The sequence below is a fragment of the Mya arenaria genome, chromosome 16, assembly GCF_026914265.1.
Source record: "Mya arenaria isolate MELC-2E11 chromosome 16, ASM2691426v1".
Taxonomy (NCBI): Eukaryota; Metazoa; Mollusca; class Bivalvia; order Myida; family Myidae; genus Mya; species Mya arenaria.
Window position 1 is genome coordinate 14,660,363 of NC_069137.1, and position 27,023 is coordinate 14,687,385.

The 27,023-nt window shown below is 33.0% G+C and overlaps 1 protein-coding gene and 1 pseudogene across 1 annotated transcript; one reads left to right on the forward strand and one right to left on the reverse strand.

The window, feature by feature from the left end:
* Positions 1 to 242: 242 nt before the first annotated feature.
* LOC128221421 (interferon-inducible GTPase 1-like) lies at positions 243 to 3,879 on the reverse strand (annotated as a pseudogene).
* Positions 3,880 to 9,233: 5,354 nt separating this feature from the next.
* On the forward strand, positions 9,234 to 10,869 carry LOC128221422 (T-cell-specific guanine nucleotide triphosphate-binding protein 2-like). Its single transcript, XM_052930034.1, has one exon. It carries the CDS (start codon positions 9,234 to 9,236, stop codon positions 10,449 to 10,451), a length of 1,218 nt encoding a protein of 405 aa, XP_052785994.1. The 3' UTR covers positions 10,452 to 10,869.
* The last annotated feature ends 16,154 nt before the right edge of the window (positions 10,870 to 27,023 follow it).

Sequence of the window (27,023 nt, forward strand, 5' to 3'; positions counted from 1 at the left end):
AACATCACTCAAACAAACAAAATAGACAAATCTTGAATAATGTGTATAACCCTATTATAGTATTCTATTTAAAAGGGATTAAACAGCATATTTAACCGTCATCAAAAAGTAACAGTTTGTTAACTAACATCAAGTCAATTGACATTTTCTGAAATTTTATCATAAAAAAGTTTGTATTAATTTGAAATTCCGATATAAGTAAAAATGTATGACATATTTCATTTATTTTATGTGATGTTTTTATCTTACACAATAAGTAAACAAATATCCTATATTATATTGATAATCAAAATTTATATACAGAGTTCTAAAACAAACAATAAAAAGACCTATAAGTTTAGTTTAATGTTCAGATCTATGTGCTTTTTGCCAGGAATAAAATATGTTATTGTTTCGAGGATATATTTTTGTTGAACTAAATGTCTGCAGTCTCATTTATTTCAAATGAAGCACGGAGTCAATTTAGTGGTGCCTAAGAAGTATACATCGAAATGAAAAACATATCTCTCTATATATATGATCTACCAACAACCACTTAGGCGTATTTCAACAACCAAAATATGTCCTTAACTCGGGACGTGTAACATTTTCTTATTTTTTTGCTAATTAAAGTGTCATAAACAGTTAACTTTTTCTCATTATACACGAGAACTTGTTGCATCAACCATCCATTTCTGAAATTCTTCGTGAACTTTGAATGCTTCGAGTTCACAAGTTTTCAGAAGCGTGTGTAGTGTAAAGGCACACATAGGTATGCTGGCCACTGATGAAATGATGCTTCCAAAAAACGGTATGACCGTATTACGGGTGGATGCTTCAGATGCTACAAGCCCTCCGCAGAACTGAAGTACGAGATGTCTTGAAGCACTTGCATAGACAATCTGCGTACTGATGCCTATTTTTTTGTATAATTCATCAACTTCTAAGCCCATTTTATCGGCCAATTTTTCCAACGACTTTTGGTCTGTCCCTAGTTGTTCTTTGTAAAGTTTAGTCTCTCGAATGATAAGGCTAATTTCACACTCAAAGCCAGCTCCTGGAAGAGGAACCAAGGAACCCATTGAGGCGGCTATTGCCACCCATTTCACCCTAGATCGTAACTCCTTCACCTTTTCTTTAATTACATCAGTAGACATAGCCGATATCGAAAAGATCAACGCCTGTTTCTTCAGTTCCGGTAATCTTTTATAAGTCTATTCACTAAGTCTTTGAATTCAAACTGTTCTGGAGCGTGATTGTCAATAAGAAATACTTCTGTGTTTTTTACACCCTTTTCTTCTAGCATTTGTCTTGTAGTGCTCTTTATGTTTTCCAGAAGCTGACATCGATTATGCTTCTTTGGATGTGCTCGTTTGTCACTTGTTAAATCGTTATCAATTTTGGACCTCACAAAATAAAATGTTTTTCCTTGTTTTTCTATTTCATTTACAAGCCACAGATCGTTTTCTTTAAAATGCCCTTGGGTTATTAAGATGAAAAAGTCATATCTTTGAAATTGGATAGCCGCTAAGTAGTTCTTTTTCAGAAATTTGGGAGTTCCAACCCCTGGCAAATCCCAAAACGACATTGTTTTCTCCGTTGGGTGTTTATATTCTTTGCATTCCATTGTTGTCTCGTTGCAACCTACCTTAGCACTACCTTCCTCCTCCGCATTCGTTTTGTTTAACATTGCATTGATAAATGACGATTTTCCAGCTCCTGATTCCCCTATGATAGCAAATTGTATCACAATGTTTTTCCATTTGTTTAGGTTGGCTTCTATTTTTGCTTGCAGTGCTAGCAGTCCACCATTTTTGAATTCATCGTGATACTCGTCGTTGTCCTTTTTAGTCCACTCCAACTGCTACAATTGTTTATAAAATCTGAGAAACATTATTTTTTTATCATTTACATAATTGTATCGGTTTATTAAACACACATGTTTTGCAAAAAGAAAACAGTTATATGTTAAGACTTTAACATAATTGCGAATAACAACATGCATGTTTGCAATCAAGCAAGTTAAATTTTCATCATGACTGTTTTCAAAACGTTTGTTGATGAGCTGTGTGTAATGGTAAAATTAGAAAAAAATATGCCGTTGATTTGTTGTTCTCACGATCCACATTGGTTTTACTTTATTCTGATAGCTATTTCTTTTTCATTATTGTGCACTATTCAAAATAAGTGTCAAAAAAGCAAACATATGAAGTAAAATAAACAAGCAAAACATGCATGTATGTTTCTTTAAGTTGTAAAGGAGCATTCACTGTATACGGTGAATCAATAGCCTAGAATGGAAGTTATACACGACATGCGCCAAGTACGTATTATGTTTAGTTAAGTACAAAACTTGGGTGTAGTAAATCGTTTGAACCATTTCCATTGGTCATTGATTTGCCATAAGTAGCTTATGTATATTGAATTTTCATTGAAATTTAACCCTACGCTACGCTGATTTAATATGATTATAAGTGCATAATTATCAACTGACTAACACAATTAGCACACTTATCTAAGTTTCTCAGGAAACGGACGAAAGGTCAACTGAGCTTAGTCAGGAAATTGATGGAGCCAGAAAGCGGTGGTTGTTTTATTTTTCTTAAAGAGAGGTACACAGTACCTCGATTTGAAACTTGTCCTCATCTGGTGTGCATGCCTCTGCATCAGCTGGTTTGTTATCACCTGAAAGAAAATACCGAGTTATAATATAATTGTAATTTTTGTATAACGATCAATTCGATATTTGGTTGTATCCATATTATTTATATGTGTTAAAATCACAGAACAATCACTGAGAACGACCATTGTTGACGATATTATCCCATATTACATAAACGGAAGAAGGAATACTTCTCAGAAACTGCATCAAATGGGTTCCATGTTTGGAGTCTTTCATCTTTGATGTGTGAAAATGGAAGTACTTACCAAAATATTCAAACGTACAATCATACCAAAAAAAAATCATAACGCACGCATGCACCACACAGAAGCTCCAGGGGACTCGCTGTTATTTTATCAACTTTTATTTTCGAAATATGAAACAATTATAGTAAAGATATTGATGTATTGTTTTAGTATATCGTGTACATTTGGGTATTGTCTACAGTCGTTTGTTGTGTTGGTATATCAACTTAGGTGAACATCTGATTGAACAAAGTTAATCATGTTCGAGCCATCTTGTCGACACATAAATCATTTTATATAATTCAATTATATTTATTCGTGCTTGTCATAGTGTTAAAATATGCAACGATTAAACAAAAAAGCCCATTGTTTTTTACTTTTTTCTTCAGTTTGTATATTTTTGTGTTTCAAATGAAACTACTTCGACATACCTAGATGTTTTGATATGTTTATATTTAGAGTTTGTCAGAAGGAAAGAAAATGGTGAATATATATATATCTTTCCGACTTTTTTACGCATTTGAAATCCACAAGAAATAAAATTTAATTACTTGAGCTTGTTCGTCTTTTACTGTCATGGTCCTCTGGTTTCCTCGTCAGATAAATATAACCGAGTGCGAGAAATATGCAAACCACAAGTCCTCGGAAAAAATACTCGAACAACTGAAACAACTGAAACAAAAATACAAAATCAATATAATTGTCAATGTTATTTTTTTATTAAGTAAATTGCATCAGTTGTGTTCATTTCATGATTGAGGTCGTTTTTTTTGTTGCATCTTTATATTTTTGATATTTTTTACTGAATTAGCCTCATTAAAATTCATATTGTTCCGCTTTTATGCATCAAGAAAAGCTTTTGAACCACATATTGTGTGCATATATTTTGCTAATGAAAGGATAGAGGAGAGATATTTTTAAATCTTAAAATCTTACATGCTCTGTTGAGAGGCAGAAACCCAATAACTGAGTAAATGATAAGCCAGATCTCATTCCTTTATAAACCAATCAATACACGCACTCTATTCTCATTAAAAACACGTCTAGCCACCTAACGTATTATTTAATATTAAGACGCAATGTTTGCAGTATACGATGATTATAATATCGCAAATCTAAATGTCACATACAATTTAAGTTCAGTCAGTGTATGTTCGGCGCCTGGTGATTTCGAAATCTAGATGTTAAGAAAGTAAAATCTTATTTCGTAAACCAAAGTTACGGATTTAGAATAGAAACATTTCTTTGTATTCAGTGCTTCAAAGATTGGTGTAAAATGAGAAATTTAGAAATATCAATTGAAATTGATTTATATCGAATATATTAAGCACTACTGCATCATATTTAAACAGTTTGATTTTTTAAATGAATTTCTATTTACTATTTACATTAAATTTGAATATGCAAGTATATTTTTGTTACATCTCATGCATTTACATGCTTCAATATCTTATCATACAGGATAAATTTATTACAAAAAGATCTAAGTTATAGTTAAATTTTATTTTTAAAAATAAGCTTATATATTCCAGCATAATGCCATAAAAGCGGCCCATGCCAGGTATGTGTGAAGTTAAATGCTATAAATGTTGGTTTGTCAAAATGGTAGTTTAAACGAATTTATCTTTTTCAATGTTAATCATGATTCTAAGTTGATTGTATTAAGATTCCGATTTACCATGCTGTTTTTACTATATCTAAGTTATTGAAGAGTTGATCAAATTAACAATTTACCATGCTGTTTTGAATTACAGTTCGTACATGCAATATTTTGATTGACTTAAGGACGGAGGTGATTTATATCCAGGTCCGCTTTTAAAAAATGTGTATGATTTGTCTTTGTCTGTTTCTTTGCAAACTATTTTTCGCCGTAATGTCGTTGTTGTTGGTTGATATGATAGAAAGTAAATTTGATTTTATTTGAATTGATAGTAAGTATCGAATGCCCGCACTTTTTTGTCTTGAATGCTTTATTTGTGAAGTCACATTTGTACACATAACTCCATAAGAGCCAATATCAATAACAGCATCGCTGGCATTACAATGAAGATAACTATCATAAAAACGTTTTTATGAAAGTTACCTTGACGTGTTAAATGGGAGCTCTTCTATCCCGTTTTAAATTGACTTACTTTCGTGTATATTGTGAACATTTCAATATGGGATACAAAATCAAAATGGTTAGCACGGACAGCAAAATTTACATAGAGCAATACATTGAAAAGATATAAAAAACATTACACGTATTGTTTTATCAGTAACATCAAAATAAAGGTAACAAGAACAGAAGCATACCAAAGACAACATTTTTCGTCGAAATGCCTTGGAAATCCTGAAATATAAGAAATATAATCATTGTTAATATAACTATATATATAAAAATATATATTAAACTGTCACGTTTCGTCATATAATACACCCGTTTATTAAACGATATCAAAATGTTCTATTACTCACACATGTTTTGAACGAGTTGAATGAAATTGTGTATTATATGACAACGGTTAGGTTTATCCTTATCACTTGCTTTTTCCGGTCAAAAAAAAGATCCCTACCTTTCTTGTATCTTTGATGAACCGAACATTAAAAGTTACAAAGTTTTGAGCAGTGCATGCTTTTCATGCAAAAATGCAATACCCGGAAGAATTAAGAACATATATAACATATAGATATTGCTAGGAAATAGGAATCAGGCAATGTAAAAAGTAAAGTCAAGCCTTTGATTAAAAAGCGCTTGTCATCCTACAAATTTTTTGAGACAGGCCATTTGATTTCGTGAGAACGCTTCAGTGACGACATCTTAACTCGTGATTTTTTTCCTGAATTTCGACAGGAAGGCAATCGGTTTCCATGTATAAAATAAATTGCTGGGTTAGAAACCGCACATAACATGACTCGTGGACGACTAAACCGCTTTGCCATAGGGGCGAATATCATATTCTCTATAACTCGTATCTTATACAAAATAAATCTCCTTAGTCAACCTGCAGATTGAAGTGAATTTTAAAACTATATTGCACTGCTTCAACCACCCGATTTCAACTGTTCATATGTTCAACATGTATTAGAAAAGTTGTTTTTTTTTCCAGTAAAGCAGCATTTTAATGATGTTTAAATGCCCAAGTTCGTAACAATCCAGTATAAAAAAGGTAAGTGCCTTTTTAAAAAAAATACTTCACTTGTTCGTTATGGTGTTGTGCCAATTATCATTTTAAATGTAATCTTTCTAATTTACGTTTGGGTTACTTTTATAAGAGCATCTGGGTATGGTATAAAATATGCTGCACAATTAAACAATAACAAGCAAAAATGTATATGGTAATTTTTACACATTTTAACATGATTCAAAGTAAAACACATATATAAACAGCTTGAAATTTTTTCCATAATGTTTCCAAACAAATGACGTAAGAGTAATTTTGTTGTACAGAGCGATATACTTCCTGAGCAATTCAAAATGAAGCATTAAAATGTTAGTTTATTAAGTGATACTCTCCCCTCTCATATCAAGGGTCATCCTATGAGCAATGAGCATTTGTTTCAACGGTCCATATTGGTTCATATTGTGTATAAAGTGCGCCTGGGAGGAAGGCAAACGGTACAATTGTATTAAACATGCTGCCGGGTCAGAAATCGGTCATAATAGATGTACAACAGTGCAAGTGAACTGCAATGCACACTTTGCTGCTTGAAGCATCTACCTTAATATATTTCATACATCAAATAGACTCCGGGAGTTTTGTCTTGTATGCACTTCTGTAGAATTGAAAAACCAGTTTCTTAATACTGTTACGAAATGAATTCTTAATTCAGATTAAATGTTGAATGGAAGAAATATGAAATTTCAAACATACCTTTTTTCCTATGTGCGTATTGTTATTTTTCCGATAAAGAATTTTCACCAAGTCAACAATGATAAAATTTAACTATTTAAATTACAATCAGCCCTCCATATAGCCTGTCTTGATTAAAGTCTTTCCAAATTTCAAAAACAACTGTTCGCCAAAGAATTCATCCATCAATAAAGCACGATGACTGAAACTGATATCGGGCGGTTTTCAGTACATAAAAGAGCGTTATTTTAGGCTGCCATTTAAATGGCTGTTCTAAAACCAATGTAAAATTTAAATGTACCGTTTATTGGCGGGTGTATACGCCCGCCTCCTAGAAGTAAAGTCAATGTGGTTACGTAAAATAATACGCTTAATCGCTGACTATGGCAGTCAGCTTTCTTTGATGTGTCAAGTTGATTGACTGGTTCAGGCCTTGCACTTGATTTTGAATACACGGCGTGTATTTAGGCGGAGCGAAAACTACGATAACGTTTCTTTTATAAAGTGTTTACCGACAGAACTTTTCGTACGAATCAATCAATATTTTGAATACTTTAAATATCCACACCCGTGCTCACCAGAACCTTCTTTATTAATCAATATGCGATACTGTGAATACCATTGCATATTGACAGTGCATTCGTAATAAGGAGCATATCAGCTACGGTGATGTTAAAGCTTTATACTTGTAGTAACAGGTATGTTGCTTTCTATTATCTGATCTGACCTATGATCACATTTGTATTCTGCACAGTGCTAAGATAGTTTACTGTGGGATTGCAGTGATCAATAAATAATTGTTTTACATAGTATAACAAGGTTATATAAACCATGCTCTTGGACATACAAATTGTTTCTTTCATTTTGTTATTCTTGCTAGTCGTGTTCAAATAACATCCAGCTAAACAACGAAACTGTAACGGTAGGACGATTTAAACTTGTACTTATTTATTCGTTAAAGCCGACCGTAATCAGACGTAAAGTATTTTGCCGATTAGTTCATTATTAAAACAATGATGCATGATATGTTCCTTTTGAATATCATCACAGATTTAAAAAGAATTCATTGCAAATACGTATTCTGAATGCCTCTGTTTCAAGCAAGTGTTTAATAAAACTGTATATGTGCTAAACCTATTAGCAATGTGTGAATCTCAAGAAATGTAAACGCTCTTTGGACTTCTTTATGTACATTTCCTGGCTGGCGACTGCTGATATGGCTATATAATTGTTATAGCAGACAGACGAGAAGATTATACAGATATATGTGAGAAATCATAAAAATTAAAACGCAATACATTAGTCTTATTGTAAACAATGTTACAAATACAATTTTGTTTTTAATAGAAAAGGAAAGAATTAAAATACTTAAAGTTTCTTATAACGTAGAAATAGTTTTATCAATAAAACAATGGAAACTAAATAGACCGTATACTACACTTATATTCATTAAATAGTTATACATGTCTGTATATAAAAGAACATATGGTTTATAATTGCATACTATTGAACTGTAAAGTGACATTCATTTGGCCTTTGAATTCGGACTTTGAAACCCAATGTTGTATCGTTCCGTAACTTTAAACCTAATACAGATGTTATTTGAAAACTGGTTAACCTTTTATCATTCAGATTTTCAAAGACTTTATACATTGATGCAAGTCTTTTTACTTCAAAACATCAAATACACAAACTACCAGTTTTCGCTCTTACATTTATCAATGGTAAGTATTTTTATCGAATGCTAATATCGCTATTTTTTCAAGAAGTTATGCAGTTAATGTTTGACAAAATGCGCCAAAAAGTGGAAGTATGATTATTTTTTTTCTATTTACTCTGTTAAGCCAAAGTTTCAAGTGAAGGAAAATGTAAACATCAATCATTCTCAACCGCAGAATTTAAGGTAAAATTATAAATTAGTATTTCCACTTTGTCATTATTTGCGATAGTTAACAACTTATGGATTAACCTATATGATCACTAGGTTTATTCAATTCAGTCAATCAGCACAAACATGTAACTGTACAAACATTTTCAATATAATTACAGCATAAATGTATTTTCTTAAAAACAAACTATTGATGATAATGCTAATATTGTTTTCGACTTATTCTCACTGAAAGTGATCCGCATTTTTATACAAGGCTACCGTGAGAATGAAGTAATGATTCTTCTTAAATTTCGTATAGATATGCATGAGTTAGCTGTCTAAATAAAGACATATTTTCCATGGTGAGGGTCCATATTATTTTGCTCTAGACGCGACGGTGATTAAAGCTGAATTTGAATGTCATATTTTTTGCTGGTTACAATCGGATACCCTGAAATTATAATTGAACTAAGTTTGAAGGTGAAATATAAAATTACAGGCTGTATAAATGCATTTCTGAGGTATACAATTGACTTTAAACATTAGAAACTGGAACGTTTAATAAAACTAGTAATTTGTTCAGTTCTTCTGTTTCTCAAGAATTTTGCAGTATCTGGATAACTTGTTGTTGTTGTTTTTTTCAGATGGAGGTCGGCAAAGAAGAATCGCTCATTTCCGATATACGGGAATACGCAAAAACGTTTACAGAAAACGGTGTTTCGTCATTTCAGAACAAAATTGAACAAAACTTAAATGTTTGGAAAGAAAAAAAGCTAAATATCGCTGTTGTTGGAGATAGCGGAGCTGGAAAATCTTCTTTGATAAATGCCATTCTTGGACTTACTGCAGAAGACGAAGGTGCTGCACCAGTAGGATCTATGGAAACAACAATGACAATAGAAAAGTACGTGAATCCATTGCATCCAAATCTTGTGTTTAGCGACATGCCAGGGATTGGAACCCCAAACTTTCCGAGGGACAGCTATTTTGCCAAGATAGGTCAGGACCTAACCGAGTTCGATTTCTTTCTAATCGTGTGCAGCGGCCGATTCAAGGAAAACGATCTTTGGTTTGCAAATATAATCCACAGTCAACGTAAAGAGTTTTATTTCGTCAGGACACATACTGACGAGGACGTGTTGTCCAACAAACACGACTTTCCCCAGACGCACAATCAAGAAACACTTTTGGCACTTTTAAAGAACCGTTTATTTGATGAGCTCAACAGAGCACAAATTGCAACAAATCAAGATCACATATTTCTTGTCGACAACTATGATCCAACAAAATATGATTTCGAAAAGCTTCTAGATACACTAGTTGTCAATGCACCAAGCATCAAAAAGGATACCTTGATTCTTTCCTTAGCGATTACAACGAATAACTTGATCGATGAAAAAGTAAAAGTATTAAAGGATCGAGTTTACATTAAAGCTCTGTTGGCATGTGTTGGGTCACTTGTTCCCTTACCTGGCGTAGGTGTAGCAGTTGAAGCATCGGTTTTGTACCAAGAGTATCAGTTTTATCGCGAGCAACTTAGCATTGATGACAAGAGCATGCAAAATATTTCCGAACGTTTAGATGTATCAAAGGAAAATCTCGAAAAGAAACTGAATATGAAATCTCACATGGTGTCGGTATCTTTGCAGGCCTTTGTAAAATTTCTGTCCGTACATGTAGCATCTGAAGGAATTGAGAATGTTGTCAAAGCTGCACTACCAATCATTTCAAGTGTGCTTGCAGCTGGTGTAAGTTACCCATTGTGCGTACATAGCCTCAAAAACCTATTAGCCATGTGCGAAAAGGAAGCACGTGCTGCACATTACGATGTTGAAATTATGTTTTTAAAACAACACCAATAATTGGACACATACAAGAATTCAGAGCACTTTGTTATAAAAATGGCGTTGAAGTAACAATAGAAGAACGTAAAATTAATCACTCACCGAATCACTATGCACGCAATGAGCAGCTGTTTAAATTGACATATATAACGTAACAATATTTGTACACGAATCAATATATGTTTTCCATTTTAGTACAAAATGTGAGATAAAATATAAGCACGTGTGTGCGATCGGTTGTGCTTTGACAATGACAAACATATGCCATAGATATGAGTAATATGTGTGCAGATATTTATGCATTCCCTTTTTTTTGCTATTTTATTTACATTATCTAGTTTTACGATGTTCACAAGATGTCTTTTAAATTGTTATTTGGAACAATATTTCAATACAAATTTTCTATACAACAACGATAACAACAGCAACAATAACTTAAGAAATTAAATTTAAACCATAAAAGCGTTTGACAATCAGTTTGACTCTTATTATTATTATTATTATTATTATAGTTATTATTATTATTATTATTATTATTATTATTATTATTATTATTATTATTATTATTATTATTACTATTGTCGTTGTTGTTATTATTATTATTATTATTATTATTATTATTATTATTATTATTATTATTATTATTATTTGTAGTTTGTGCTTTATGTATTTGATGTGTATGTGTGTGTTTTAGTGTAGGATTACATTTTTATTTAATAGTAAAATGTTATTGTAATTTGAATGCTGTATTATTTTGCATATTCAAACAATAATGAATATTTAAAGTTTTTGAGAAAAATAAACAACTTATGTTGTTTACTTTGCTCGTTTAAGTCCATATTGAAATTGGTCGATTTTCTAGTATTGATAGAAATGATCGCTTCTGTATTTATTGTTTTTTGGACAAAGACAAACTTGTTATTAAGATGAATATCATGTATTTCAAGTGTTCAAGATTTAATGACTTTAATAATTCCAGTAAAATTATTTGTTTTGTTGGTATCGTGGAAATACAGAAGCGATCATTTCTATAATTTATGGCATCTAAAAATGATTTCCATATTAAATGCATTGCTCTTTACATTCATAAACTCATGTTAGCTATAGATAAGAAGAGACACAACAACTCTTATCTAGTTACATATATGTAGTTTGTTATGTTTGATTTGCATTGTAACATGTATTATGGGCTGGAGGCCTTTTATTAAATAAACTTTCGTTCGTTCGTTCGTTCGTTTGAAGATATTGAACATTGCGAAAGCATGGTTATACTCAACTCAACTGTTTTAGGGCTACGAAGCGTTTCACGTTTATTAACAGTAAGCTTGATGCAGCAATGTGCATTATTTAGTAAACATACGCACTTCTTTTCGTCAGATTTTTTTCATATAACGATTTATAACTGGCATTAGTTCATAGGGCGCTTTGGAAAAGCTCACAATTTGCTGTAATTTTCCCTGGCAAATTTACTTGAAAAACGAAAGAGAGTTTGAGTATGCATCTAAATGCCCTGTGTGATAAGGAATCTAGTGTGTACACAAATGACCAAACGAGGAATATACAAACTGGCATTAAAGATTGCTTCAATGCATGCTTGACATTATTGGCTAGGACGCGTATGAGGCGCAATATTAACGCTTAATTACAAATACCTACGTTATTCTGGATATACATTTAGACAAATGATAAACATTCTGCCCCTTTCAGACTTAAGACCATACTGAAAATTGAATTATAATGGTGAAAGTAGACTAATAAAGCTAAGTATTCCTTTGTTCGCAACAGTTATGAGGGACTAAGTATTTGAAACAAGACACAAAGTTATGATCAGCACACTAAGCATGCACAATTTTAAAAATAATATAGAACAACGGTCACTTAAGCTCCGAGCATTATTCAAAATATTCAATTGTTGAACGGTAATTTATAAAGTATAACGTAAATGAGTACCCTGGTTGCCGACGACGGCCTTATTGGAGTATGTTGCATCAATTTGAAGACTATTAAGTTTAATGTAGAACAAATACATATAGTTATTAAAGCAACTCAACGACCAGATAGAGATAGCACCAGTAAAGAATTGAATCCAGTTCTTTAAAAGCACAAGGTAATATAATTCAGTTATTCGAATGTGTTGCAGGTTGTGAGATTCCAGTCCTTTTTTCTAGTAAAAGTACCTATGATCTTATGACCGCTTAAAGTGACACTCTTTTTCAAAATCATTAAATACACATGTGAAACAAACATCATTTTTTTACTACTTACTAAATAATGCATTTATTGGAAATATTAATTACTGATACAAAGAGTGTAACCGTATAATGAATTGAAAATGCGATACTACTAAAGAATTGGTGAGTGCTTAAAGATTTACAGTGATATTCTATAGTCTTTTAAGGTAGAAATACCATGCTTTCTGCGTCTTTCTTTCAAATAAAATTTTTATTCACCCCTTTTGGTATACTACTTCTTCTACTACCACTATACTACTACTACTACTACTACCACTACTACTACTACTACAACTACTACTGCAACTATTACTACTAATGATGCTGCTGCTACTGCTACTGCTACTGCTACTGCTACTGCTACTGCCACTGCCACCACCACCACCACCACCACAACAACCACCACCACCACCACCACCACCACCACTACCACTACCACTACCACTACTACTACTACTACTACTACTACTACTACTACTACTACTACTACTACTACTACTACTACTACTACTACTACTACGACTACTACTACTACTACTACTACTACTACTACCACTACTACTACTACTACTACTACTACTACTTCTACTTCTACTACTACTACTACTACTACTACGACTACTACGACTACTACTACTTCTACCACTACTACTACTACGACTACTACGACTACTACAACAACTACAACTACCACTGCTGCTGCTATTTCTACTGCTACTGGTTATGCTACTGCTACTGCTACTACTGCTGCTACTGCTACTGGTACATCTACTGCTACTGCTACAGCTTCAGCTACTGCTTCAGATTCTATTACTGCTATTGTTTCTGCTGCTGCTGTTCTGCTACTGCTGCTGCTTCTGCCGTTGCCGCCGCCGCCGCCGCCGCCGCCGCCGTCTTCGTCGCCGCTGCCACCGCCGTCGCCGCCGCCTCCACCACTACCACCACCACCACCACCACCACTACTACTGCTAAGCACAAGTGTGTGTCTGCTTGGCAATCGTGCTCTTTACCGAATCATTCATAGACATTTGACAGCATGGCTCTTTGTTCACCTATACAAAACGTCGGATTCCTGAAGTGGAAATTTTGCTTACGCCACCACAAATTACTGCATATGTTGCAAACACAGGATAGTTGTTATGTATAATTACATTCATGAACTAGTCCAAAGCTTTTGCATTGATTAATACTTACAATGGTCCTTTAGGATCCCATTCCATGACAAACAATAGCCAGAACAACTATCAGTACATTGGTCTAGTTTTGAATTTGAGATTCATTGAGCATATGACAGGCACAGTATTCATTTTTAATTAGTTAATTTTAACAATTCCCCTCTAGAGATTGTACTTGTACTTAAACAAGATCACGATTTAGATACGGGCTGCTCAATTGTTTTTAAAAGCTTTGATATCTTTGATAACAATTTTCTCATGTTTCTAAAGGTCTTTGGTATGTATTTGTTTTCAAAGCGAATGCTCAGCATAATCATGACATGACACTTTCCACATCCAAAACCCATACACTCAAGATTTTAAAGCGGACACTATCTAGAAAGAAACAAAAAGGAACGTAAAGCCATTTAAGTGCGTGTAACATGATGTGATAACAAAGTTTATAATAGTTTTGTACAGACGATTTCAAAATTTGCTGAAATGTTACAAACCAGATATTACTGCAAATTAAAGCTTTTATTGGGTAAAATGCAATGTTTTTGAATTTAGTTTTTATAGCAATTTCAACTTAAATGATCTCCTATTGTGCACAATGGTATCTCTTATATATTTGTTTAATGAAGATTCCATTTCAAGTTTGTAAAAATAACTTTGATCGTAGACACCATTTTTGAAATATTTTTGAAGTGTGACTTGGCAAATTGGCTTAAACGAAGAATTATTCGATCAGTTCATTAGTGGTAGTTGCAAAATAAAAACTAGTAAAGTAAAATGGAGAAAATATGTTAAATATAAGAATAGTCAATATAACAATGGCAAAGAATAATTGTCTTTTTCATGCCATGGTTTGCATATTATTGTAACATATGAACGTATGAATGTATATCAAAGTATGCTTTGAGAATAAACGCTATGGTTAAAAACCTTAAATGTAGAGTTCTTTCAGAAATGCGTAATTCAAAGGCCATTACTTATATGACAAGGGAAAAATGACTATTTATCTGATTGACTTGAGCTATTTGAGCTATTTCAACATACACATAAATATATGCTATGTCTGTTAGTGTTGTTTCGAAAGCTGATGGAAACACAGAGCAAACAAAAAAGAGTACACGAAAGACCACAGCTTTGCAGTGACATGGTCAATACATTTGGTTATATGCATAGTGTCTATTTCGGGTAATAATCTGACAAAAGCTTCCCGTATAAGATCGCTGACACAGCTTATTGGAGTAAGAAGTAAGAAGGTAGCTTCAGCCAACCATAGCAGCAGAACCTACTCTATACCCAAATGTTATTACTATTTACTTGTTTTTTTTTTTCACTGTAATGCCGTTTATTGCGTTAACCTGTCACGGCATATTTGATATTTACAAAAATAGTATAATTTGCATTCTACGAAAAGACTGATAAATAGGAACATATAGTGTTTAAGAGATATAAATTAAACTTGAAGGTTTGTCCTTGAACCAATATAAGTTTGCTGGCGTAGAATTACTAGTAATTAAGTCATTTGAATCAAATCAAGACGTGCAGCGGTATTCATCATTCGATCAAACATTAGGACGTATGAAATGATTGACGAGAATGATGCATGATATTATACAACATTTAGAGGTTATGCTCTAAATGGGGCCTTTGTGTCAGATAATTTGCAATTAGCATACATCACAATGTGGATTGTTCATTTTGGTATAGTATATTGTATAATTAGTATATTGATAGGGAACGAACATAAAGGCTTTTTTTGCGTTTGTAAAGAAGTTAATTGTCAAAATATGAAAACTGATATTGTTTATCCCAATTAGTTATAATAATGATATGAGTGTTCTATGAAATATATGCATTCAATTTAACAGAATTCATTACAGGTGATATCTTTTCTTTCTTTTTTTAAAAGTACTTATAGCAATGGAATTATTACGGTTTTGTTCATGAATTGGTTCCCATATTTGACGGTAAGACACAAGTCAATTGTAAGCACGGCTCCCAGGTCCGGAGTTATACTGGAGATAGCGTGGGAAATGGGCCGTGTTTTTACCTTCCCGATTGCCCGGCAGTGCCGAGTGAATGCAGTGGTTTTGTTTTCGCGCCGAAAATAGCGGCCGTGGCTTTGTGTCGGGAAATATCCGTTCTTTAACGGGATTGGTCTGCGTTTTAGCAAAGTTCTTGCCGGTGGTTAACGAGATCTCGCGAGCTAATTAAAACAAGGGCGCCTCATCCTGATTCTCCCCCAATTTGAAAGAATTCAGTTTCAAATAACTTGATGTCTCCGATGTGTGGTGTCATTTTGCTGGGACTATACTAGCAGTTCGTCCCCACAGGGAGTGGAATTACCTGGGATTGGCTAGACCGAAACTCATTGCATTGAAATTGGGGGCGTGGTTACAATTGACTGGTGCATAATCATGCATAACGCAATGCTCTTTCAGTGCATTACATAGCTTGCACATACACATAATAAGGCCAGAATGCGCACGCTACTTATTGCACGGTAATTGAGTTGAACACATTCGTAAAACTAGAAAATAAGTTTTTTGGATCGTGCTAACTAGGTATAACTTACTTAGGACCCTGAACAATACAAACATAAATTGCTTAGGATCGTTAAAGTATACAAATATTCAGCCTATGATTGTACAGACCGTAAACCCATCAGTTAATGACTGTAAACAATATAGATATAACAGCATAGGACCGAAAAAGTATACAAATATCCAGCCTAGATTCGTTCAAGCTGTAGCAATTGGTAGCAGAAGACGTTGTAAAAAATAGGCATAATCTGTTAAGAATCGTGCAAACTGTGTAGACATTACCAGCATAGACTTGTGCGAACAAAAGTCAAAGCCAGCCTAGGACCGTTCAATATGTATGCGAAAAGCTACAGAAACAAGCTCAGTAGCATGTGATTTAAACATAAACACGGTTTAATGGCACTGGGTAAACGCTAAAGACGTAACATAGAACATAAAATCACAGATAAGAAACATGGAAGAACAGCACAAACTCCACAAGCAGCACAGTGCATACATACAATATATATAAAGACTAGGTATGTTTATCATGGATTGTTAAGTACCGCCTTGGAAAAGTCAGTAAAATGTAAATATACTTGGGGTTTAAACCAGTTTATGTCCACAAACCTCACTCTTATCCCAATAAGTTACCTGCTTATGACCGTTAAAACTATAAACATATTGAGCTACTGTACTTAGCTATCTGGTTTGAGGTGCTGCACTTGGCTATCTGTCAAGTGTGTTTGAGTTTCACAATAATACTTCCTAAGCTACAACACTTTGCTCTAAGGTTAAGTTACAACAATTGACTACTGAGTCAAAGATTAAGGTTATCAATACAATAAGGTCTGAAATTGAAGTACAACATTCAGTTATTTGGTCGTAGGCTGAGACACAAAACTCAAATACTGGTATTTAATCTGAGATAATCAATTATTCACTACATACTTTACGTACTATCTTTTTCTATTTGTGTTTCTGTTCATACATTTTATTCCATTAAAGTATTGTTAAAGAATATTATCCATTGTCTGAATTTGGTTAAAAGCTGTTCATGATGTCAAGCAATCAGCAATTTTACTTAAAGTGACACTCTTATTCAAAATCAAAACATACACAAGTAAAACAAACATAAACATCTACTTGCTAAATAATGCATTTGTGGAAAATATTAATTACAATTAACAATATTCAAACTGTGTAATTAATAGCTGAAAACGCAAAAAAATATTAAATAATTGTTGAATGATAAAAGATTTACTGCGATTTACTTTAGTCTCATAAGGATGCAATACTGCGTTTTCTGCACCTTTATTAAATAAACTCTGTAAACTTCATAATCATCAATGTTTTCGATATTTGTTCATCCTTTTTGGTATATTTAAACAGTTGAACTGAGTGTGTTAAATCTTATTTGGGAGTAAGTGGGCATCTTTAATACCACTTAATACGTTACAAATAATAGCGGTACAAACTTCGAAGTACCTTGAGAGGTCGAGATAAACGAGAAATCCTTTTTATACGCTTCCTTTTAGTTTTTTTTGCGAATCTACTTTTTGCACATACCACTGATATTCGTATACAACTGTCGTAGGATATGATTCGATTATGTTTCAAAAATGAATAATACTACATTCTAAATTTCATATTTAAAAGGTTAAACCGATCAATCAAGGATAAATCTTAAAGTGTGTTTCTTTTTAGTAAGTAACATATGCTTGCTCGATTCATAATATGCTTACACATAAATGAACAATCGTATGTCATTGGTTAATGGTAATACCTACTTCGTCTATATTAAAATGGCATTACTATAAGTTGTTTCTCCATTGATAACATATTGGTGAATAACATGGATAAGTAAAATGGACGAGCTAAGCTGTCGAATGTTTTTGATATGCTAGTGAACATGTTGGTGTTCCAGCTTTTGAACAAACAGTGACTTGCAGCAATCTTGAACATCAGATACGTCTTGTTTAGGTTATTTCTTACAGAGATATAGTTATGGTGCCACTTAATCTGAATAAGACTGAAATTATGTATTATTCAGTACTTTCTATTCCACTCATCCTTGCTTTTTATTCGACTGCTAGTATTTACATTACTGTATATTATGAAATCACAAATTTGTGTAAGTCTGGGTAACGTTCACGTACTAATACCTTGACACTAGTTATATCAAAAGTAAATGATTGTGTGACGCTTACATAGTATCCCCTGATTATCTTAACACTAGTTATATCAAAAGTAATTTACTGTGCGACGCTTACATAGTATCCCCTGATTATCTTGATACTAGTTATATCAAAAGTAAATAAATGTGTGACCCTTACATAGTATCCCCTGATTATTTTGACACCAGTCATATCAAACGAAAATTACTGTGTGACCCTTACATAGTATCCTCTGATTATCTTGACACTAGTTATATCAAAAGTAAATGATTGTGTGACGCTTACATAGTATCCCCTGATTATCTTGATACTTGTTATATCAAAAGAAATTTACCCTTTGACGCTTACATAGTATCCCCTGATATCTTGTTACTTGTTATATCAAAAGAAAATTACTGTGTGACGCTTACATAGTATCATCCGATTATCTTGACACTAGTTATATCAAAAGGAAAATACTGTGTGACGCTTACATAGTATCCCCTGATTATCTTGACACTAGATATATCAAAAGTAAATAAATGTGTGACGCTTACATAGTATCCCCTGATTATCTTGACACTAGTTATATCAAAAGTAAATGATTTTGTGACGTTTACATAGTATCCCCTGAGTATCTTGATACAAGTTATATCAAGTGTAAATGATTGTGTGACGCTTACATAGTTTCAAATGATTATCATGATATTAGTTATAACTAAAGTAAATTACTGTGTGACACTTCCATAGTATCCCCTGATTATCTTGACACTAGTTATATCAATAGTAAATGATTATGTGACGCTTACAAAGTATCCCCTGATTATCCTGACACTTGTTATATTAAAAGTAAATGATTGTGTGACGCTTACAAAGTATCCCCTGATTATCTTCACACTAGTTATATCAAAAGTGAATGATTGTGTGTCGCTTATATAGTTTCCCCTGATTATCTTGACACTAGTTATATAAAAAGTAAATGATTGTGTTACGCTTACATCGCTTCCCCTGATTATCTTGATAGTAGTTATAACAAAAGTAAATGATTTTGTGACGCTTACATAGTATCCCCTGATTATCTTGCCACTAGTTATATAAAAAGCAAATTACTGCGTGACCCTTACATGGTATCCCCTGATTATCTTGACACTAGTTATATCAAGAATAGATGATTGTGCGACTCTTACATAGTATCACCTGATTATCTTGACACTAGTTATATCAAAAGTAAATGATTGTGTGACGCTTACATAGTATCTACTGACTATCTTGATAGGAGTTATATCAAAAGTTAATGATTGTTTGACGCTTACAAAGTATCCCCTGATTATCTTCACACTCGTTATATCAAAAGTAAATGATTGTGTGACGCTTACATAGTATCCCCTGATTATCTTGACACTTGTTATATAAAAAGTAAATGAGTCTGTGACGCTTACATAGTATCCCCTGGTTATCTTGACACTATTGATATCAAAAGTAAATTATCTTCACAATAGTTATGTCAAAAGTAAATGATTGTGTGACCCTTACATAGTTTCACATGATTATCTTGACACTAGTTATATCAAAAGTGAACGATTATGTGACGCTTACATAGTATCCCCTGATTATCTTCCCACTAGTTATATCAAAAGTGAATGATTGTGTGACGCTTACATAGTATCCCCTGACTATCTTGACACTAGTTATGTCAAAAGTGAATGATTGTGTGACGCTTACATAGTTTTCCCTGATTGTCTTGATACTAGTTACAACAAAAGTAAATTACTGTGTGACCCTTACAATTATCCCCTGATTATTTTGACACTAGTTATAACAAAAGTTAATTAATGTGTGACGCTTACGTAGTATCCCCTGATTATTTTGACATTAGTTATAACAAAAGTAAATTACTGTGTGACGCTTACATAGTATACCCTAAGTATCTTGACACTAGTTATATCAAAAGAGAATGATTGTGCGACGCTTATATAGTATCCCCTAAGTATCTTGACACTAGTTATATCAAACGTGAATGATTGTGTGACGCTTACATAGTATATCCTGGTTATATTGAAACTAGTTTTATCAAAAGTAAATTACTGTGTGACGCTTACATAGTAACCCCTGATTATCTTGACACTAGTTATATAAAAAATGAATAATTGTATGACGCTTACATAGTATCTCCTGTTTATCTTGACACTAGTTGTATCAAAAGTAAATGATTGTGTGACGCTTATATAGTATCCCCTGATTTTCTTGACACTAGTTATATTAAAACTAAATGGTTGGGTGTCCCTTGCATTGTATCCCTTGGTTATCTTGACACTAGTTATATCAAAAGTAAATAAATGGTTGGGTGACCCTTACATAGTATTAATAGTAAATGATTGTGAGACGCTTGCATAATATGCCCTAATAGTCTTGACACTCGTTATATCAAAAGTAAATAATTGTGTGACGCTTACATAATATGCCCTGATTGTCTTGACACTCGTTATATTAATTGTAAATGATTGTGTGACGCTTATATAGTATCCCCTGACTATCTTGACACTGTTTATATCAAAAGTGAATGAGTGTGTGACGCTTACATAGTATCCCCTGATTATCTTGATACTTGTAATATCAAATATAAAAGTAAATGATTTTGTGACGCTTACATAGCATCCCCTGGTTATCGTGACACTTGATATAACAACAGTAAATGATTATGTGACGCTTACATAGCATCCCCAGAGTATCTTGACACTAGTTATATCAAAAGTAAATGATTGTGTGACGTTTACAAAGTTTCCCCTGATTATCTTGACAATAGGTATATCAAAAGTGAATAATTGTGTGACGCTTACATAGTATCCCCTGATTATCTTGACACTAGTTATATCAAAAGTGAATGATTGTGTGACGCTAACATGGTATCCCCTGATTATTTTGACACAAGTTATATCAAAAGTAAATGATTTTGTGAAGCTTACATAATATCCCTTGATTATCTTGACACTAGTTATATCAAAAGTAAATGATTTTGTGACGCTTACATAATATCCCCTGATTATCTTGACACCAGTTATATCAAAAGTAAATGATTGTGTGACGCTTACATAGTATCCCCGGATTATTTTGACACTAGGTATATCAAAAGTAAATAACTGTGTGACGCTTACATAGTATCCCCTGATTATCTTGACACTAGTTATATCAAAATCAAATGATTGTGTGAAGCTTACATAGCATATCCTGGTTATATTGACACTAGTTATATCAAAAGTAAATTACTGTGTGACGCTTACAAAGAAACCCCTGATAAAATTTACACTAGTTAAATCAAAAGTAAATGATTGTTTGACGCTTACATAGCATCCCCTGGTTATCTTGACACTAGTTATATCAAAAATGAATAATTGTATGACGCTTACATAGTATTTCCTGTTTATCTTGACACTAGTTGTATCAAAAGTAAATGATTGTGTGACGCTTACATAGTATCCCCTGATTATCTTGACACTAATTATATTAAAAGTAAATGATTGTGTGACGCTTACATCGTATCCCCTGATTATGTTGACACTAGTTATATCAAAAGTAATTGATTGTTTGACGCTTACATAGTGGCCCCCGATTGTCTTGCCACTTGTTATATCAAAAGTTAGTGATTGGGTGACGCTTAAAAAGTATCCCCTGATTATCTTGACACTAGTTATATGAACAATAAATGATTTTGTGACGCTTACATAGTATCCACTGATTAACTTGGCGCTAGTTATATCAAAAGTAAATTATTGTCTGACGCTAACATAATAGGCCCTGATTGTCTTGACACACGTTATATCAAAAGAAAATGATTGTGTGACGATTACATAATATCCTCTGATTATCTTGACACTCGTTATATTAATAGTAAATGATTGTGAGACGCTTGCATATTATGCCCTAATAGTCTTGACACTCGTTATATCAAAAGTAAATGATTGTGTGACGCTTACATAATATGCCCTGATTGTCTTGACACTCGTTATATTAATTGTAAATGATTGTGTGACGCTTATATAGTATCCCCTGACTATCTTGACACTGTTTATATAAAAAGTGAATGAGTGTGTGACGCTTACATAGTTTCCCCTGATTATCTTGATACTTGTAATATCAAATAAAAAAGTAAATGATTTTGTGACGCTTACATAGCATCCCCTGGTTATCGTGACACTTGATATAACAACAGTAAATGATTATGTGACGCTTACATAGCATCCCCAGAGTATCTTGACACTAGTTATATCAAAAGTAAATGATTGTGTGACGTTTACAAAGTATCCCCTGATTATCTTGACAATAGGTATATCAAAAGTGAATAATTGTGTGACGCTTACATAGTATCCCCTGATTATCTTGACACTAGTTATATCAAAAGTGAATGATTGTGTGACGCTAACATAGTATCCCCTAATTATTTTGACACAAGTTATATCAAAAGTAAATGATTTTGTGACGCTTACATAATATCCACTGATTATCTTGACACTAGTTATATCAAAAGTAAATGATTTTGTGACGCTTACATAATATCCCCTGATTATCTTGACACCAGTTATATCAAAAGTAAATGATTGTGTGACGCTTACATAATATCCCCTGATTATCTTGATACTAGTTATATAAAAAAATAAATGATTGTGTGGCGCTTACATAGTATCCCCGGATTATTTTGACACTAGGTATATCAAAAGTAAATGATTGTGTGACGCTTTCATAATTTCCCCTGATTATCTTGAAACTAGTTATATCAAAAGTAAATTACGGTGTGACGCTTACATAGTATCCCCTGATTATCTTGACACTAGTTAAATCAAAAGTAAATGATTGTGTGACGCTTACATAGTATCCCCTGATTGTCTTGACACTAGTTATACCAAAAGTAAATGATTGTGTGACGCTTACATAGTATCCCCTGGTTATCTTGACACTAGTTATATCAAAATTAAATGACTGTGTGACGCTTACATAGTATCCCCTGATTATCTTGACACTTGTTATATAAAAAGTAAATGAGTCTGTGACGCTTACATAGTATCCCCTGGTTATCTTGACACTATTGATATCAAAAGTAAATGAGTCTGTGACGCTTACATAATATTCCATGATTATCTTGATACTAGTTATATCAAAAGTAAATGAGTCTGTGACGTTAATTATCTTGACACTTGTTATAGCAAAGGTTTATGATTGTTTGACGCTTTCATAGTATCCCCTTATTATCTTGACACTAGTTATGTCGAAGGTAAATGACTCTGTGAAGCTTGCATAGTATCACCTTAATACCTTAAGTCTTATTGAATCAATATTGTATGGCTTTGTGACGCTTATGCAGTTTCCCCTGATTATCTTGAAACTTGTTATATCACCAGTGTTTGACTGTTAGTCTTACTCAATGTCCGTTGATTATCTTAATACAAGTTATATCAATAGTGTCTGGCGGTGGAACACTTGCACAGTATCCCCTGATTATCAGCATACTAGTTATATCAACAGTGTATGAATTAGGTACGCTTACAGAGTATGATATGAGTGTTTTAAATGTATATTAATACCCCAACGAAATCTTAACATCTTGTTAGCAGATATATTTGGTATATGCAGACTTAGACCAAGAGTGTTTTCGAAGACATTCTTAATATGACGAACCACTTAACGTGTGTTGACAAAGTCATACATTGGAAGAAAACTTCGGCTCATGCCTTGATCAAAGTAATATTTGATGACTTTAATGTGCTATTATCTCTTCCAAAACTGCTCCATGGCGATCAGAGGATAACCTTTGACTTTAAACCCAATTATACTCTACCTGCCATTGGTAACGTAAAAGTTCTGGCCGTTCTATCGTATCTGAGTGGTTAATGGAAGTATTAAACGTTTCAATCGGACAGTATAAAAGATGCTGTATTCATTGACGAATAAACAATACAGATGGTATGCCATCGCCTTTTTAATCTAAATGAAGTTAAACTTGACAATATGCATGCACAATTCTAAAGAATTCAAGGCTACTGTTCAGAACATGTCTGCACAAGTTATAGGTAAATTCATTGTTATCGTTGGATTCATAGAGTCATTTCCAAACAACAACGGCTAATGTTTTTATATCTGTATTAAGATCCGGTACAAGTGGATTTCACAAATTCGTGTTTAATCATAATATTTTAAGCAGGAGTCAAATAAAATTACATAAACCAACATTTTCAGAAAAACCTTAGTATTGGAAATAATGCAATAGACACGCTTTGCATGTAACATGCGGGTATAACGTTTTATTTTAAGAACTAAAACACCCTGTTATATTAACCCTGTTATATTGATCAACAATAATTCATATCTGTCAATAGCGTATCATAAGTAGAGATAAGAACATTGCAAAATGTAATATCACAGTGTTTTAAATAACATTCAATAAACAACAGAAAAGGCCAGAATTAAAACAATCGTCTGTTATACATGTGTAGTTGAAGTAACTGATTACAAGCCAACGAGACCAGATATTATTCAGAATACGCTTCCTAGCCAATTGCGTCAAGCACGTTTTGAACACAAGTTCATTGCCACTTTATATAATCCCCGTTATTTGTCTACATACGGGTTACTAGTCTTTGATTTTTATCGTTTTTAATAAAAACATCAACTTATATATTCAATACCAGACGAGCAGTTTATTGAGTGATGACGTGCAGCCGACAAAGAAAAACAAATGTAAGGTATGAAAAACAGGTACATTTTAGCAATAAAATAACCATAGTCTACAAAATCATACACCGTGCCACCGACCGGCCAGGTAAAACCAGAGACGGTTACCTCTGGAAAACTGTGTTCATTTACCAAGTGTCGGCCCACAAAGTATGAATGTTGAGCCTCATTCATTTGTCCGGATTCACTTTATGATTCAAATATGACATAATGTGCAATGCGGAAACAATAAACGATGTATACAGTGTGAAGTCGACTGGTAGTATGTCCACATAACAACCTTACATCCATATCATAAAATCGTCGTGCAAAATTGACCAATCATCACCTTACAGTAAAAACCCTCTTGTATTCCGGTGGACAAAAAAATCACGCTATACTATCGAAACGCGTGAAATAGATAATCACACAGGGCATTTAGTTGCAGGTTCTGTTCTCATCAAACTCTCTAACGTTTTTCAGTTGCATTTGCTTCGGACAAATACAATAAAATTGCGAAAAGATTGCCCTATTATTTTTGTTTGTTATAAATCGTTGTAAAGAAAATTAACAGGCGAAAAAAGTTCATGTTATAGTCGTATACTTATAAAAGAAAGCACTTTGCTAAACATCGCTAATTTTTAATATGAATGAAACGTTTCGTAGCTTCCACAAATTTGAGTTGCGAAATACATTGTTTGTGCATTGTTTATATTTCAAAAAAAAAGTAGACAAAATAAATATATTACTTTTATCTCCAAAACTCAATGTACATCTTTGTTTGTATATATGATAGAGCATTCGAATTACAAGCGTATTCTAAGAAAGTGAATTATGTTTATATCACTCTGAAATATATAAATCAAACACAAACTACTGGTATTAATACTAAAACTAAGCATGATTAAACACGTTCTTAAGGGCTTTCATTGTTTAAAACTTATTTCTAATGTCGTTGTATATGTTGATGATGTTATTGTAGTTGATGATGTTGCTTGGCAGAGTGTAGAAAGCATAAATGTAGATTATATACCATAAAACAGAAATTCAAAAAGAGAATATATCTGAACACAAACACACACAACTCAATATCTATGACGTATTTCTGTCATTTTGTCGAACCACAACCGTTGCACACACGCGGACGCACACACGCACACACGCACGTACACTCGCCCATTCCATTTGAGAGTGTGGAAAACACATCATCGTTTTGTAGTGTGATATCTCCTTCAATTTCTTGTCTTAGAGTTAAGTATTGTAAATAGGTATGGACTGATGGGATAGTGTTTCGTTATTTCAGTGAGAATATGTAAAAAATCATTAATAAGATAAGACCATTACATATTGGTTTGTGTTTAAATTTGTTATGGATACAGAAAAATGCTATTTTTTCGTCATAACGCTATTTATCGATCGTGGTTAATAAAGTCATTTAAGTCATTCCATAGTATTTTAATTTTCTGACAGTCCCAAAATAAGTGATATATTGTCTCGATGTGTATGTTACAAAAATCACATAAGTTATAATTTTGTATTTTATGTCTATGGAAATATGTATTTGTGGGTATTATTCTTAATGATAATTTATATAGAAAACTTCGTAAGGATGTATCATGCTGGGCACAACGCTTTCTCACATGTGGATATATATATATATATATATATATATATATATATATATATATATATATATATATATATATATATATATATATCGTAATATAAAAAGATGATGCTTCATTTTAATACTGTGAATATATGGTGAAAAGGGCTAAACAGTCAAAGGGCGTAAACCCAAAAAAATAACTCAGTG

Coding starts and splice junctions, on each gene's coding strand:
- LOC128221422 (XM_052930034.1), top strand. CDS start 9,234: ATGGAGGTCGGCAAAGAAGAATCGCTCATTTCCGATATACGGGAATAC.